At 54.1% G+C, this 16437-nt stretch overlaps 1 protein-coding gene across 2 annotated transcripts; it reads left to right on the top strand.

The window, feature by feature from the left end:
- Positions 1–11: 11 nt before the first annotated feature.
- On the top strand, positions 12–1884 carry TMEM185B (transmembrane protein 185B). Of its 2 annotated transcripts, XM_021712109.1 has the most exons (2): positions 75–109; positions 287–1884. In XM_021712109.1, the coding sequence occupies exons 1-2, from the start codon at positions 75–77 to the stop codon at positions 1125–1127; spliced, it is 876 nt and encodes a 291-aa protein (XP_021567784.1). In that variant the 3' UTR covers positions 1128–1884. The 2 variants fall into 2 exon arrangements, with proteins under 2 accessions (XP_008055822.1, XP_021567784.1); XM_008057631.1 differs by having other exon boundaries at positions 12–1884.
- The last annotated feature ends 14553 nt before the right edge of the window (positions 1885–16437 follow it).

Genomic DNA, 16437 nt, shown 5'->3' with positions numbered 1-16437 from the left:
GGGAACGGCGGGGACGCGGACGCCGGGCGTCGCCGGGGGGGAGCAGGCCCGGGCGGGCGTGCGGCCCCTCCGCCATGAACCCCCGGGGCCTGTTCCAGGACTTCAACCCCAGTAAGTTCCTCATCTACGCCTGCCTGCTGCTCTTCTCGGTGCTGCTGCCCCTCCGCCTCGACGGCGTCATCCACTGGAGCTACTGGGCCGTCTTCGCCCCCATATGGCTGTGGAAGCTCCTGGTCGTCGCGGGCGCCTTGGTGGGCGCGGGCGTGTGGGCGCGCAACCCGCGCTACCGCGCCGAGGGGGAGGCCTGCGTGGAGTTCAAAGCCATGCTCATCGCCGTGGGCATCCACCTGCTGCTGCTCGTGTTCGAAGTGCTGGTCTGCGACAGGGTGGAGAGGGGGACGCACTTCTGGCTGCTGGTCTTCATGCCCCTCTTCTTCGTGTCCCCGGTGTCCGTGGCCGCCTGCGTCTGGGGCTTCCGGCACGACAGGTCCCTGGAGCTGGAGATCCTGTGCTCGGTCAACATCCTGCAGTTCATCTTCATCGCCCTGAGGCTGGACCGGATTATTCACTGGGCGTGGCTGGTGGTGTTCGTGCCCCTGTGGATCCTCATGTCGTTCCTTTGCCTGGTGGTCCTCTATTACATCGTCTGGTCCCTCCTGTTCCTGCGGTCCCTGGATGTGATCGCCGAGCAGCGGAGGACACACGTGACCATGGCCCTCAGCTGGGTGGCCGTCGTCGTGCCTCTGCTCACCTTCGAGGTCCTGCTGGTGCACCGGTTGGATGGCCACAATGCCCTCTCTTACCTCTCGATCTTTGTCCCCCTCTGGCTCTCCTTGATAACCTCCATGGCCGCATCGTTTAGGCGAAAGGGGGGCAACCACTGGTGGTTTGGTATTCGCAGAGATTTCTGTCAGTTTCTGCTGGAAATTTTCCCGTTTCTAAGAGAGTATGGCAACGTTTCCTATGATCTCCGTCATGAAGACAGTGAAGATGCTGAAGGAACTTCGCTTCCAGAAGCTCCAAAAATTGCTCCGATGTTTGGAAAGAAGGCCAGGGTAGTGATAAGCCAGAGCCCTGGAAAGTATGCCCCCCCACCCCCCAAGTTAAATATCGATATGCCGGATTAAACTCCCCTTCCAGGCAGGGCCCACACGCGGAATAGAGACCACACACACACACACACACACACACACACAGACTGCGCCTTGCGTTTGCTCTCTGTTCATCCTCCCAAACCTGGGCCTGGAAATGGGCTCCGGACGCCATCATCTCATTCCTTGTTTGCAGGTGATGCCTGCCTGAGGCTCAGAAGTGTGCCCCACAGATGGAAGAGCTTATGAACAGGTGTGAGGAGTGTACCTGGGTGCGAGAACTTGCTTTCCAGGTTGGTGCGTTCAGATCTGGCTGGGGGCAGTAAGTTGAATTGTTGTAGTAGGTCCTCAAAAGGAGTAATCACACAGCTTTTAAAAAGTGCTGCTGTACCCATCAAAAGTGTTGTCTTAAAAGATATTTTTATACACTGCCTGTCTAAAATTGTATTTCAGTTTGTGCCTGTCGTGACATAATAGCAAGTGTAAAGAGTCCTCTTGCCCACCACTTGTTTATAAAATGCATAGTTGTTATTTTTAGTGTTCCTCTTGGTAAAATAATTTTTCTTTGGGCTTTGCTGAGACTGGTCTTTAATGTTCTAAGAGATGAATTTTTCTAATGGAGTGAATCCACGCATATCTAGTATTTATATGAACTTTTTAGTGGTGTAATGTGTTGAATTCTAGTTCTCTGCAGTACGATGTTTTACGTTAAAGTATTTTTTTAAGTTTATATATGACAGTATGTCTATTGCAGATGTCCTGAAAGACGACATAAAATGTTAATATCACCTGGTGTGGCTCTTATCAAAGTTACTAGAACTTAACATAGGGGTCTTAATGTTCAGGTGTCAGATAATGGAGGTCTACACTGTTTCCAAATTCTCTCTTCGTCCGCATTAGTGGAGGAGGGGGTCACCACCCTTTAGGAACAAGTGATGACACTTGGTGAGCACCTTGAATTTTTCCACACGAGCAGTAACTCTTCAGAAACAATCACAATAAGCAACAAGTGGTTTGTCCATTTCTAAGAATCTTAAACTATTAGTGGGCCATAATATAAAGTGTTACTTGTGATTGGAAAGCTGGAGAGAGTGGCCTTAACCAGAAGTAGCCAACAGAATCAGCTGTTATTTTAAGCTCCAAACTTTTTCGTCTACCAGCGACAGGGAAGCAGTAGATGTTTCTTCAGGTGCTGGTGTCTGCCAGGCAGTCAGAAGGGCAAAAACCGGGGCCTGCAAAAGTAATGTTCTGCTGGCCAAGCACAAATAAACACTTTCGAAGGGAGGTTAGAATGAAAAGGAGTATCGATAGTGTTACCGTGGAGAAGACTGGGAGATCCACTTTTATTATTAGCAACCCATTAAAAAATGAGCTGAGCCTGGCTCCACACCCTTTGCCCTGGCCATGAGGCAGACCTGTGCGCCTGGAGGAAAAGGAGAATATAATGTGGTTCACCATTTCTACCCTCTTTAGAGTGTGTTAAAACAGCATACTCGGTATGCATGCCCACAATAAAAGCCAGCCCGGGGCACCTGTGTGCTTAAGGCCAGCAGGTGCCACGGCTCAGTTTAGTGGCCTGGGACACACCCTCGCCACCGGTTCACACCTGCCAGCAGCCCTGAGCAGCAGTGGTTGTACCACGAACAAGGTTTCGCTTTCTCAGTAGATACTTGTTGAGGGCCTTGCCTGAGCCAGGCTTGGTGTGAGGCTGCGGGTACAGTGGAGAGCAGGGCAAATGCAGCCCCGGCCCATGCGGAGTGTCCTGTACAGTGAGAAGTGTAGGGCACATCCTTGTGACCATGAGGATGTGGTGCTGCCGCCGGCAGCCCTACCTGCGGGGGAAAGGGCAGCTTCCGTGGAATGCACAGAAGGGTGCTGATGGCTGCAGAGTGGCGTCCTAGAACTTGAGGCCCATATGCAAGGAGCCAGTGTCCACCCCCACCCAAAGAATAGCTCAGAGACATGGGTGCTAGAGGAATCGAGAGGCAGGTTTGGGGCCGTAGTGAACTGCTGGCCCCTCCTGGCTGCGGTGCCCAGTTAGGGGTTGTGTGAGCCCCAGTGATGCTGGCGGGTCCCTCACCCCCCACCCCACCCATCTGGTCTCCTTGCCCCGAGATGTCTGGTGTTGGAGAGCCAGTGTCTGGAGTGTGGTAACAAGACTTCTCACCCAGGTGGGCCATCCCCTCTGGCCTCTCCTGTCTCAAACCCAGGAGGGACACAGTCTGTAGGGGTTGGTTTGTGAAGTCGATGTAAACCTCGGCTGTGCCTGGGAATTTATGAATCGCCCTGAAACACCAGCTGTCCACGATGTGTAAAATTCTGTGACTCTAGTTTCTCCTGTGCAATGATGTATCGATGTCACCTTGTGCTGCAAAACAACCTCAGATATCTCAGTGGCCTGCAGCTACAGATTTCCCACTCTCAAGTTCACGGTTGGCCTCTGGGTTATGATCCAGGCTGGGATCTGATCCAGGTCCACTCTACAACACATCCCACACCCTGGGCCCCTGGGTGAAGTGGCAGCATTCCTCGCGCCATGTCCTTTCTCATGGCGGAAGCACAAGAGGTCAAGCCCTACCCTGGAAGCACAAATAGAGCCCCCGCTCAGCTTCTGTTGACCAGGGCATGTGGCTGATGGAGCCTGGCCTCAGCTGAGGTGGTGCATGCCAGGGAACAGTGACAGTCTGCATAGAGGCTGTCAGCCCATGAATTTTAAGGCTGTAAGATCATTCTAAAGGAATCACAAAATGTGTGGCAGATCAGAATTACTCTTTCCTCTCTGTTTTACAAACATTCTGGCATTTTAAAAAGTTCCCATCCGGGCTTGGTGGCTCAGCCTGTAATCCCAGCACTTTGGGAGGCCAAGGTGAGTGGATTGCCTGAGCCGCAGGTTTGAGACCCAACTGGGCAACTCGGTGAGACCTCGTCTCTACAATACATCAAAAATTAGCCGGTTGTGGTAGCGCGTGCCTGTAGTTCCGGCTACTTGGAAGGCTGAGGCGGAAGGATCCTGGAGCCCAGCAGGTCGGGGCTGCGGGGGCTGGGGGCATGCCACTGCACTCCAGTCTAGGCGACAGAGTGAGACTCCAACTCAAAAAAAAAAAGTTCCTATTAGCAGGAATCCATTGGGGGTTTGAAGTGAGATGGGGAAGACCTTGTGTTGCAACCCCTCGGGAAACAGCAAGGAGGCTCTGGAGGCCCCACATGGAACAGTTTTAGGAAAGTGCTGTAGTCTGGGATTGTCCCCAGAGGGCTGTCCAGAGTGGAAAGGTCCAAGCTGGGTGCGGCAGCAGTGTGGAGACAGGCCCAGGCAGTAGGTGACAGGGAGACAGCGGGCCATTGCCCAGTGCTCTCTAAGGCTCCAACCATAACAAAAGCTGTGGGACTGCAGCTGGCTCCCAGATGGCAGGAGGGCTGGGATCAAGCTCAGTGAGCACACGGGAATCCTGGGAGGTTGTGACGCTGAAAACCCAGTCAAGGCCGTACCTCAGAGGCCATTGGCTGAGGGCGCTGTAGCTGCTGTCACTGCCAGCAAAAGGAGGTCTCCAGAGTCCCCCTGCTGCCACAACTAATTCTTCAACCCTATGCCGTGATCCCCACATCCAAGTAGCAGGAGGGCAAGTATGGTTGGGCCCAATCCTCAGGTTGCATTCATTCTGTAGCTTCTAGAACGGGAGAGGAGAGATCGTCTGCCTTCGTTAGCGCTAGGAAGAAGGGGCAGGACTCTGCTGAATCTCAGCGGATACACCCCAAAAAGAAGGGTGTTCAGAAGCTAGGTGACCAAAGAAGATGACTAGAGTCCACTCCACCACACTCCGTAGCCTTGTGACACACACCCTTCTTTCCAAGCTCACACCTCAGAGATAAGGGTCCCAACAAGCTGTGCCCTGTAACAAAACAGTGGCTCACCCCTCCCCTCAGAGAAAAGAGGCAACCCCAAGCTGCTTTATCAGTGGCTTCCCCCAACTCTTCATCTGGGACATGTGGAGGTTTCTCTTCCTCTAGTTCTGTCCGGTTTCTATTCCAGGATACATGGCTTTAAGTCAGCTGCCACACCATGCCTTCCAAAGTGTGTTCCAAGGACCCCGGGGGTCCACGAGGTCCTTCCCTTCCCAACTACACCCCTGGGGAAAGCCGGTTTTCTTCAGCCAAGACACCACGCTGCAACAGACCAAACGCAGAAGCAGATGTGGAAGTGCAGCTGCCTTTGTTCCACCAGACTTGAAAGGTTTGCACAAATGCAGAAACAGGGCCACCCTCCTACTGAATGTTTTTGTTTCAGAAAACACGGTTGTTTTTAATTTTGAAAAAGCAAGTAATGGATGTATTGTCTTCAAGTGAATGAAACAAATATTTTTCAAAGTTATTGACTTTAATTTCTACCAGACTGAATGTTGATGTAACTGAAAAACAAAAATCCTTGAGGTGCTCGGTCATTTTTCAGAGATGTAAAAGTGCCCTGGGGCCGAAACATTTGAGAACCTTTGTCCTGTATTATTGTGGGAGAAAGAGAAGGAGGAGAATAAAATGTGGGTGAAACATGTTAAAATTCCGTGTGACATGGCAGGGAAGGGAAAACACAGGCAACCGTCCTTATTTCTGCGACAGATCCCGGGATGTCGTCTGTCCTCTGCTGGTCTCCTCCATCCCCTGCAGTACTAACTGCAGTTGTTGCGGGTTACCAAACCCAGCAGGTGACTCACACCGTCGTTGGGGCCTGAGCCCTTTGCTGGTGCTCCTGGAGTCTTTTATTTCATCTTGCCACAAGACCTGGAGGAGCTCAGAGGAGCCCAGGGGGTTCCCTGGATTCTGGCCATGAGCCTCGGTCTCCATGCCCCTTGGTGGTCTGTCAAAGTGGGGAGTGGGGTGATGGTCATGCTGGCTGGGGTCACTGATCCTGACTACCAAGGGGAAACAGGGAAGGACAGTCCCACCGAATCACACGGGCCACCTTCTCTCTGTTTTCAGGATGTCCTGTTTGTTAAACACGCCGCTGTGGGGGAGAGTGGAAGTGGGCTTTGAAACCGTCCTCCACTGCAGCAACTCCAAGCCCTCTCGCTCCCCTCCCCGGCCCCCTCCCCCGTGTGTGTCACCACCCCGCACTCCCATTCCTGGCTCGGGAGTCTGGGTGCCCTGTGGTGTGGCTATGCCTGGGCCCTCAAAGCCAGGCCACATGCTTCCGCCGGGAGCGTCAGTAACACTCAGGTGCAGAGTCTTGGCCACACGTCCCATCGCATGTCTCGTGCCCCACCCCAGACTCTGCTGGTCCCCTCGCAGCCTGTCGCCGGCCTGCCTTCCTCTCTCCACACTGCGGTCCTCCTCTGGTCTCCTCTCAGCCTGAACAGCTCTCCACAGTTGAAATATGGCTGCTCATGGGGGAAGTCCCACTCCTCGTGGCCACGCTGGCATGGTGGACCTGAGCCTTCCAGGCCTTAACCCAAGGCAGGGAGCAGTGTGGCAAGTTCAGACTCATCGCCAGCCTGAGCTTTCCAGAGGCCAGCCGCCCACAAATTTGGCAACCAGAGACCCACAAAGACGGGCGCTTTCCCAGGCCAGTGACATATCCAGCCAGGACTGCCCCTCAGCAGCCCTCCAGCACCACCAAGGCCACCTGCCACCGCTGCCACCCCCACCGCCCAGTCTCCGGCATGTTTGGAGCCAGCACTCCCAGGTCTGGACCCTTGCTGTCTTGAACTCACGCAAGACCCTTTTCTCTGCAGAAGGCCTGCTTTGGCCTCTCTTGGTTCCAGCCCTGCTCACCTTCTCCTCCAGCCCGGTTCCCCATTCAGTTCTTAACCTCTTGGACGAGACACCTGAGCCAGGGCTTCCGGCTGACCCTGAGGACTAGGCTGGACTCTGCTCCAGCCCGGGGATGTACACCGTGACCCACAGGGGCTCTGAAAAATGTCAGCCACACTCCCAAGAGCTGGGGCATCAGGGCTGAGGCCACCTGGACCCAAGGAAGGCTGGAGAGCGTCAGGGTGTCCAGTATAGGATAGCCCCTGATGGCCACACTCTTTCAAGAGGCATCAGAGAAGTCACAAGTGGGAAAGAGGGCCTTGCATGGGATGTCCCTGTGACCGTGTTTGAGGGCGCTTGGCAAGTAAGAAGGGGACATTTCCGAGCAGACCATGCAGGCCACCCGGTGTTTCACTGCTGGCCTGTGGAAAGGAGAGGCCCAGAAATGAGGAAGGTGCAGGCCCCGCCCTCGGAGGACACAGCCCAGCCTAGGAGACCGTGCCCTGCACTATCAGGTCAATCAAACCAGCCACGAGCCAAAATTTACCAGATTAGTCTGCTCAAGCTACTATAACAGAAGACCACAGACTGCTGCTGGCTTCAACAACAGACAATTATTTGTCATAGTTCTAGAGACTGGAAGTCTGAGACCAGGAAGCCATCGTGGTCAGGTTGTGGTGAGAGCCTCAGCCTGGTCTGCAGACAGCTGCCTTCTCACTGTGTCTTCCCACAGAGAGAGGAAGTGAGAGCAAGTTCTCTTCCTAAAGAGGGCACTCATCCCGTCATGAGCCCCTCACCTCACTGCTCATCGAAACCTCCCAAAGGCTCTCCACCTTCCAATACCATCACACTGGGGGCTAGGGCTTCCACATAAGAATTTGAGGGAAACTGGGCTCGGTGGCTCAGCCTGTAATCCCACGCCTTTGGGAGGCTGAGGTGAGTGGATTGCCTGAGCCGGCGGGTTCAAGACCCGCCTGGGCAGGCAAGACCTCATCTCTACAATAAATCAAAAAAATTAGCCGGGCATGGTAGTGCGCGCCTGTAATTCCGGCTACTCGGGAGGCTGAGGCGGAAGGATCGCCGGAGTCCAGCAGGCGAGGCTGCGGTGGCCGGGAGCGGCCACTGCACTCCAGTCTGGGCGACAGAGTGAGACTCCAACTCAAAAAAAAAAAAAAAAGAATTTGAGGGACACAGTTCAGTCCACAGCACATGCCAAACACAAAAGGCTCAAAGGCAGGGACCAAGCATGACATTCCCTCCGCTTAGTCTTCTGAGCACCCAACGTGTACCAAGTGCAGTGGGTCCGTCATGAATTTCTCACTGCCCTTGAGAAATTCCCTGTCAGCCCCCAGGGCACGCAGGCCAGCCATCACCAGTGATGCAGGTCCAGTGACAGCAGTGCAGGGGGACCATCTCCAGCCAAGCAGGGCCTTGGAACCCAAGGAGGGGGAGAAGGCCGTACTTGAGCCTGGGTGGGGTGAGCCTGGTGCAGAAACAGGGGTGTCACAGCATGGGCAGACCCAGAGCTGAGGATGCAGAGGAGAAAAGCAGCAGTCAGATACCTCTGGCCATCATTAATGGTAACTTAAACAATAGGGGAGATTACAAGAGGCAGAGTGGCCAGTGAACATCTGGTCAGAAGCTGGGCCGGCATGGCCTAGGGCGCTGCAGGAAGGTGACCAGCAGGGGTCAGGGAGTCAGGAGAGAGGGGAAAACAGGTGTCTAACTCGTATCCAGAAAGCCATGGAAATTGCCGTAGGACTTAAGCAAATTTGTGCGCTTTTTTTTTGTGAGTTGGAGTCTCACTCCATCGTCCAGACTGGAGTGCAGCGGCATGCTCACCGCCACCGCAGCCTCGACTTGCTGGGCTCAGGCGATCCTTCCTCCTCAGCCTTCCTAGTAGCTGGAAATAATTGATAAACCAGCTTGGCGTGCACCTATGGGAAGGAGGCTTGCTTGAGCCCAGGAGTTGAAGACCAACATGGGCAACATAGTGAAACCTTATCTCTACCAAAAAAATCAAAACTTTAGCCAGGCATGGTGTTGCATGCCTGTAGTCAGAGCTACTTGGGAGGCTGAGTTGGAAGGATGGTCTGAGCCCAGAAGGTCAAGGCTGCAATGAATTGTGATTGTGCCACTGCATCCCTGCACCCTAGCCTTGCTGATAGGGTGAGACGCTGACTCAAAAATAAAAAAAAAAAAGAATTTTGACGAGTCTTTGAGATTTAAAAAATAGGGCCGGTCTCGGTGGCTCAGCCTGTAATCCCAGCACTTTGGGGCCAAGGCAAGTGGATTGCCTGAGCCTGCAGGTTTGAGACCAACCCTGGTAGCTTGGCGACACCTCGTCTCTACAATAAATAAAACAAAAAATTATCCAAGTGCAGTAGCGCATGCCTGTAGTTCTGACTACTTGGAAGGCTGAGGCGGAAGGAACCCAGCAGGTGGACGCTGGGGTGGCTGTGAGCCTGTCACTGCACTCCACCCTAGACAGCGGAGTGAGACTCCAACTCAAAAAAAAAAAAAAAAGAAAGAAACTAAATGCCCAAGAATTGGGGATTCATTAAACACATTATATATGCATATGCTGAAATTTATGATGTCATTTAAAAAGATATTTTACTATTATGCAACCACAAAGAAGGACAAAATTATGAACTTTGCAGCAACTTGGATGGACTTATAGTCTCTAATACTGAGTGATCTATCACAGAAACAAAGAACTGAGTATCACATATTCTCACTCATAAGCAAACATTGAACAACTATCATAATATTCTAAGAAAGGGGTTGGCAGTAGTGGGAAACTGCCAGGGGAGTGGGGGGCACACCTCATCAACAAGGGAGCCTGCATAATGACCATTTGTATATCCAACCCTGAACTGTACCCCACATATTTAAAATTAAAAATTAAAAAAAATTCCCCTTGTGGCTTAAGTAAATAAATAGATATTTTACAAAGAACTTTCAAGAGTTCAAGAAAATTCAATATTTGCTCTTTTATTTATTTTCTAATTGGAGGGGGAGAAAGGAAGGAAATATAAGATAAAAGCAGTATGTGGGCCGGGCATGGTGGCTCAAGCCTGTAATCTCAGCCCTTTGGGAGGCTGAGGTGAGAGCATTGCCTGAGCCCAGGGCTTCGAGACCAGGCTTGGCAACTTGGTGAGACCTCGTCCCTACAATAAATCAAAAAATTAGCCAGGCGTGGTAGCATGCGCCTGTAGTTCCAGCTACTTGGAAGGCTGAAGTGGAAGGATTGGCTGAGCCCAGCTGGTCGAGGCTGTGGTGGTTGTGAGCATGCCACTGCACTCCAGCCTGGGCGACAGAGTGAGACTGCAACAGAGAAAAAAAAATAGGTGAAGGTATTGATAGTTTGATTGTTATCCCCTCTAAATCTCATCTTGAAAAGTGAGCCCTGGTGTTGGACGTGGGCCTCCTGGGAGGTGATTGGGTCATGAGGGCAGATGCCTCACGAATAGCCTGGGGCCTTTCTAGTTCATGGAAGCATTGGTCCTTTAAAAGAAATTGGCACCTCCCTTCACCCTTTTGCTTCCCCTCTTGCCATGTGACACACCTGCACCATGACTAAAGCTTCCTGAGGCCTCACCGGAAGCAGATGCTGGCATTATACTTCCTGTACGGTCTGCAGATCCATGAGCCAAAACAAATCTCTTTTCTTTATAAATGACCCAGCTTCGGGTATTTTATCTATAGCGACGGAAAGTGGACTAAACAGATATGCAAAGGAAAAACGTCTGCAAGAAAACCAACCAAACTGGTGCCAGTGCTTTTTATTTCTTTCTGCTTGATTGTATTGAACCGTTTTTCTACAGCGAGCACATCTACCTTTATATCCAGAAAGCGGAGTCAGGGCACATCTTGACAAAGTGTGATGCTCTAGGACGGTGAGCACAAAGAGGAAGAGGAAGGTGGGAGAGGCAGATCTGATAAGGGCTGGAGAGGGTGGGGGTAGGAAGGGGGAGGAACACGGGACAAGCTGAGTTGGAGATGACACCCAGGTGCTGACGGGGAGGACAATTCAGGAGCACTTCCTGGTGGGAGGCAAAGGGGTCTCCAGTAGGGACCACCTCCTGGAGGGTGGAGCAGCCCCTGCCCCAGGCCCCAGACCCTTCGCCCCAGCCTCAGGCTTCCCCTTCTGAGGCACCTGCCCTGTACCTGACACCGCCAGCCCACATCCAATAGCTGCAAGGGGGTCTCCCCTCTGTGCCCCATTCCTTCCTGGGTGATGTCTCCTGGAGCCCGGGCAACCCCAGATCCTGGAAAACCCTGCTGGCATCAGCCCCTCCACCAGAGACGCTGCTCCCGGGTTGTGGGTTTGCTTAGGCTCTGCGGGAAATTGCTGCAACAGTTATCAACACTTTTGGAGTGTCTGAAAGAATCCAGGGGTAGGACAGTTCTCAGTGCAGACTGGCTGTCCCCTCTCCTTTCATTCTGGCACTTTGAAATCACAGGTGCTACTATCGGAACGTACCTGCCCCATCCTAGGGCCAGGCACAAAACACACCTTGGCTGCAAAGCATCCTGGGGAAAAGAACTTGGTCGGGGCCTCAGACCTGGATTTACCCCATGGGAGCCGTGCGACCTCTCTCAGGGTCACCTTTATGGAATCGCCAAGGTGGTCACTGCTGTGAGCAATGACGGCCTGAGATAGAGGAGCCAGTCTGCCTCCCGTGTTCCTGAGCAGGGCTGGAACCCCTCCAAAGCGCCCCCAGCCAGCCCTGGGCATCTCCCACAGCCACACTGGCCCTCAGCCTGCAGTCACTCTCGCAGACCCCCGGGTCAGAGCGGCCCTGCATTTGCTTAGGCATCATGCGTGGCTTCCCCCGGCCGGGAACATGAGCCTCACAGACTTTCTCAGGCTCTCCTCCCCAGCCTGAGTGTCGGCTGGGCCGTGCTCGTTCACGTCTGTAACCCCACTGGTCCTGGTGTCCAGCCTGAGATCGAGAAATGATTCTTGAGCAAGAGAAGGAAGCTTTGGATGTGGGCCCCATCCCACCTCCCCAGGTGACTCACAGACAGACACACCCTGAACCCTGGCTGCCAGGACAAGGGACCAAGGCAAAAGGCAAAGGCAGCTCACGCAGGGATGTAAGTGTATTCATCTCCTGTGGCAGCTGTCACTAAGTACCAGGCACTGGGTGGCTTAAAGCGGATTTCTTCCCCCACAGTTTTGGAGGCTAGGAGTCCCGGATCCAGAAGTCCAAAGGGCCATGCGTCCTCCGAAGGCCCTGGGGGAGAATCCTTTCTTGCCTGTCACTTAATTTCTGGTGGCTTCTGGCATCCTTGGCATTGCTTGCCCTGTGGCTGTTCGGCCCGGTCTCTGCCTCTGTGGTCATGTGGCCTTCCCCTGGGTGTCTGCGTCTCTGTGTGCAAATCTCCCTCTCCTTTCTTTTCTAAAGACACCAGTCACTGGATTAGAGCTCAGAGGAATGCAGTAGGACCTTATTGTAACTTGACTATGTCAGCAAGACTCCATTTTCAAACAATCGCAAGTACCAGGGGTTAGGACCTGGACATATCTTCTGAGGGGACACAGGGCAGCTGAACCAAGAGCCTGCCCACCCTTGGCCCCACCTTGGCCCGGATGAGTGGGCCTGAACCCCAGGCAAGCGGAATCTTGTGGGCGGGGGAGGCTTTCTCAACCACCGAAACAGCTCTGCGGCTGCTGGGGGTCTCCCTGCTCCCCTTCAGGGCTTCTCTCCCAGGCATCGCGGTGGTGGCAGGGAGCGACAGACAGGGCTGCCCTGATTGCTCTGCAGTGACCAGGGTCCTTCTGCCACCGAGAATCCCTCACGGCAGCATCTGCCCACGGCGCACTGAAGAGGAGGGTTGGCCTGACAGAGGAACACGCAGCTGGCCCGGAAACACCACGGGTCCCTTCCCACAGAATCAGTGATCTAGGGCAGTGTGTCCACAGCCGCTTGGGAAGCACCAGAATGGTGCCATCGCACGCGTGGCACCGGCTGCGGCGGTGCTTTGGGTGACAGGTGAAGGGGAAGAGTCCTCTGGGCTCTTCCTCGTGGGATTCTCACGAGCGGCAGCCCTCTGCGGGTGCTGGCAGCTTCAGGATCCTGCCCTGCCTTCGAGGACCAGGCCAGACTTGCAGTCCTCTCCCTCACCTCTCTCTTTGGGGCTCTGTGAAGGTCTGTGGCTTCCTGCTCTTCCTTCCAGTCTCAGCTGCAGTGCCACCTTCCCTGGGAAGCTTTCCTCAACACTCCGGCTCTCGTGGGGACGGGCGAGGGGTCTCTGGCTTCCATCTCCTAGCCCTCATTTACCACCCTAGCACGATTTGTTTTTACATCTGATTCCTTCACAGAGCTGTGACCTCCTTGTGGTGGGTCCCTGGGTCTCTGATCAGCCTGGCATGTGTCAGTGTTAGAAACACGGGATGAGTGAAGGAGCACATCTGAGCCAGTTCCTGGGCTGTCCAAAGGGGATAAAAGAGTAAGAAGCTGGAACAGAGAGAAGGGAGGTTGAGGGAAGAAGCTGGTGAGACGGACCCTTGGCGGGGAGGCTGGGTTCAGTCGCCAGGGCGGGGCAGCTCCCGGGGGTGGCAGTGGGAGGCCAAAGGTTCCAACGCCACGGAGGAGACAAAGGCCAGCCAGAGACACCATGCTGCGCAGTGGACACATAAGTGCCAGGCACGACCAGGGAGCCTCCCCCTGTGTTTGGTACGGGGTCAGAGGGCACAGAGCTGCAGCCAGGGTGGCTCTGGACCCTGGACTCACTGCTTCCACCCGCAGGAGGCCAGCCAGAAGTGGCAAGTTCTGTTCCATGCCTGCAGCAGCCGGACAAAGCTCAGCGCCCTCTCAGCATGGCCTGAACCTTCCTCCTCGGACGGTGCAGCCTCTGCCAGAGGGTCACAGTTCCTTTCAGCCGGAGAGAGCCGTGGGTGGGGCCGAAGCTTGGGCTAGCCCTCTGACCAGTAGGAGCCTGCTGGGAGCGGGTGAGCCTGGACTGCATAGGGCAGCCCACTTCTCCATGCCTCACCCACCGGTTGGCCATGGCTGGGACCTCCCGGGCTCTCCAGGCCAGGGTGGCCCAAGGCTCCTGAGCTCCCCCAGCCGAGCGGTGGGTTCTGGTTGCCCTCCATTCCAGGGCTACCTCCTCGCCCCCCATCCTCGCTAGAGCGGACGCCAGTGGCTACCCTCGCAGACCGCTCTGGTTTCCCACCGGTCCTTTCCACGAGGCTCCGATCGGTAGTGTGCCATGACTCGCCTGGGCCTCAGTGCCAGGCGTGGGGATCTGGACCAACCTCAGCAATCCGGGTCCTGCTCTCTTGGGGCTCTGGGACCGTCTTGCTGTGTTTTTATGTGGCAGGTTGGGCTCGGGTCAAGGGCGCAAGCTCAGCGTGGGAAAGTGGTGGCCGGCACCTGGACAGGAGGGAGAGGCTGCGCCCGCCCCAACACCCAGAAAGCCGGGGCAGGAAATCCGGTGGGCCGTGAGCCACCTCCTGCTGCCACTTGTGACCTGGAGAGGCTGGACTGATTTCCTGACACTCAGGCAAGTTGTCTGTGGGGCTGTGGCTGACCTCTCCCTACTCCAGCCCCAGAGAGGAGCCAGTGCTTGGGGTAGAGGACTAAGCAGAGACCTCTGGGGGCAGCTTCCTATAGACTAGAGTAACAAGACTCGGAGCCCCTCAGCCCTGTCCAGGCACCCAGGTCCCTGAAATGACCCATGGTGCACTGGCCGGGAAGGCACATCCTTGCATTTCTTCCCCGGGCTGTCCTATACGTCCTCTTTCTGGGACATGCCTCCCCCATTACCATAATCACGTGTGCCATTTCTGACTTTCCCCAAAGTCACTCTGGGAAGGCAGGGTCTGCTGGCTTTGGAAAGATTAGCTATTGGGTGAAAACTCATTTCTTTTTTTTTTTTTTTGAGTTGGAGTCTTACTCCATCCCCCAGGTTGGAGAGCAGTAGCATACTCACGGCCACCCCACGGCCACCCCAGCGTCAACCTGCTGGGCTCCGGCGATCCTTCCGCCTCAGCCTTTCAAGAAGCCAGAACTACAGGCACGCACTACCACACCTGCCTGGTTTTTGATTTATTGTAGAGACGAGGTCTTGCCAAGTTGCCCAGGCAGGTCTCGAACCCGTGGGCTCAGGCAATCCACTCGCCTTGGCCTCCCAAAGTGCTGGGATGACAGGCTGAGCCACCAAGCCCAGCCTATTCCTTCCTTTCTAACTGAGACTTTTCTGACTGCAGGAGGGACTTCTCGGTTTGGGATTTTTAATATGATCTTGAGATCATCCATTATCTTATCTTCTTCAGTTAATTTGGTGTTTATTGGGTTCCCCCTCGACAATTTTTCAAGTAAGTGCTTAACTCAGGCACATCAACTCGTTTCTTTTTTTTTTTTTGAGTTGGAGTCTATGTCACCCAGGCTAGAGTATGGTGGCACGCACCCGGCCACCGCAGCCTCGACCTGCCGGGCTCCTGCCATCCTTCCGCCTCAGCCTTCCAAGTAGCCGGAACTACAGGCTCACTCTACCACGCCCGGCTAATTTTTGATTTATGGTAGAGACAAGGTCTCGCCAAGTCGCCCGGGAGGGCCTCGAACCCGCGGGCTCGGGCAGTCCACTCGCCTCAGCCTCCCAAGGTGCGGGGATGACAGGCTGAGCCACCAAGCCCGGCCAACTCGTTTCTTAAAAACTGCTTTTGGCCCATCTTCTAGGAAGTCTCCCCATTGTTACATTCAAACCCAAGTTCCCACCTCCTCCCTGTCCTTCCTGGGTCCTAGGTCTGCTCACCCTTCCTCTCCACCCTTTGTCTTCCTCAGAGAGCAGCGCCACGCTTCGCTGAAGGTGGGTCTTGGCCTCCAAGCCTCTTCTAGCCTCATCTCTTCCTGTAATAAATTTGGAAAGCTGTTTTCACTGCAGCTACTTGAAATGTGACATTGTCATCATCTTCTCTTTCTGGGAAGATCAGGCATCAGCCTAATTTGTCTGAACATTTAGTTTTCCATCCTTTAGGTTTTTTCCCTAAATTCTCTATCTTAAGCTCACATGATGAGTTGGAGATTTTGAGCTCTTTAGTAATTACCTCCAGTGTCTGTGAGGTTTTTTTTTTTTCTTTTTTTGAGTCGGAGTCTCACTCGGTCGCCCAGACTGGAGTGCAGCGGCCGCTCCCGGCCACCGCAGCCTCGACCTGACCTGCTGGGCCCCGGCGATCCTTCCGCCTCCGCCTTCCGGGTAGCGGGAACTACAGGCACGTGCAACCACGCCCGGCTAATTTTTAATTTATTGTAGAGATGAGGTCTCGCCAAGTTGCCCAGGCGGGCCTCGAACCCGCGGGCTCAGGCCATCCACTCACCTCAGCCTCCCAAAGCGCTGGGATGACAGGCTGAGCCACCGAGCCCGGCTTGAAATGCGACATTGTCATCATCTTCTCTTTCTGGGAAGATCAGGCATCAGCCTAATTTGTTTGAACATTTAGTTTTCCACCCTTTAGGTTTTTTTCCTAAATTCTCTATCTTAAGCTCACATGACGAGTTGGAGATTTTGAGCTCTTTATTAATTACCTCCAGTGTCTGTGGGTTTGTTTTTTTTTTTAACAATAAGAAAACTATCTTACAAAGCTATAAAC

This window comes from Carlito syrichta, unplaced genomic scaffold (genome assembly GCF_000164805.1).
Source record: "Carlito syrichta isolate Samal-C Ts95f unplaced genomic scaffold, Tarsius_syrichta-2.0.1 Scaffold303083, whole genome shotgun sequence".
Classification (NCBI taxonomy): Eukaryota; Metazoa; Chordata; class Mammalia; order Primates; family Tarsiidae; genus Carlito; species Carlito syrichta.
This window is presented reverse-complemented; position numbering and strand designations above follow the sequence as displayed.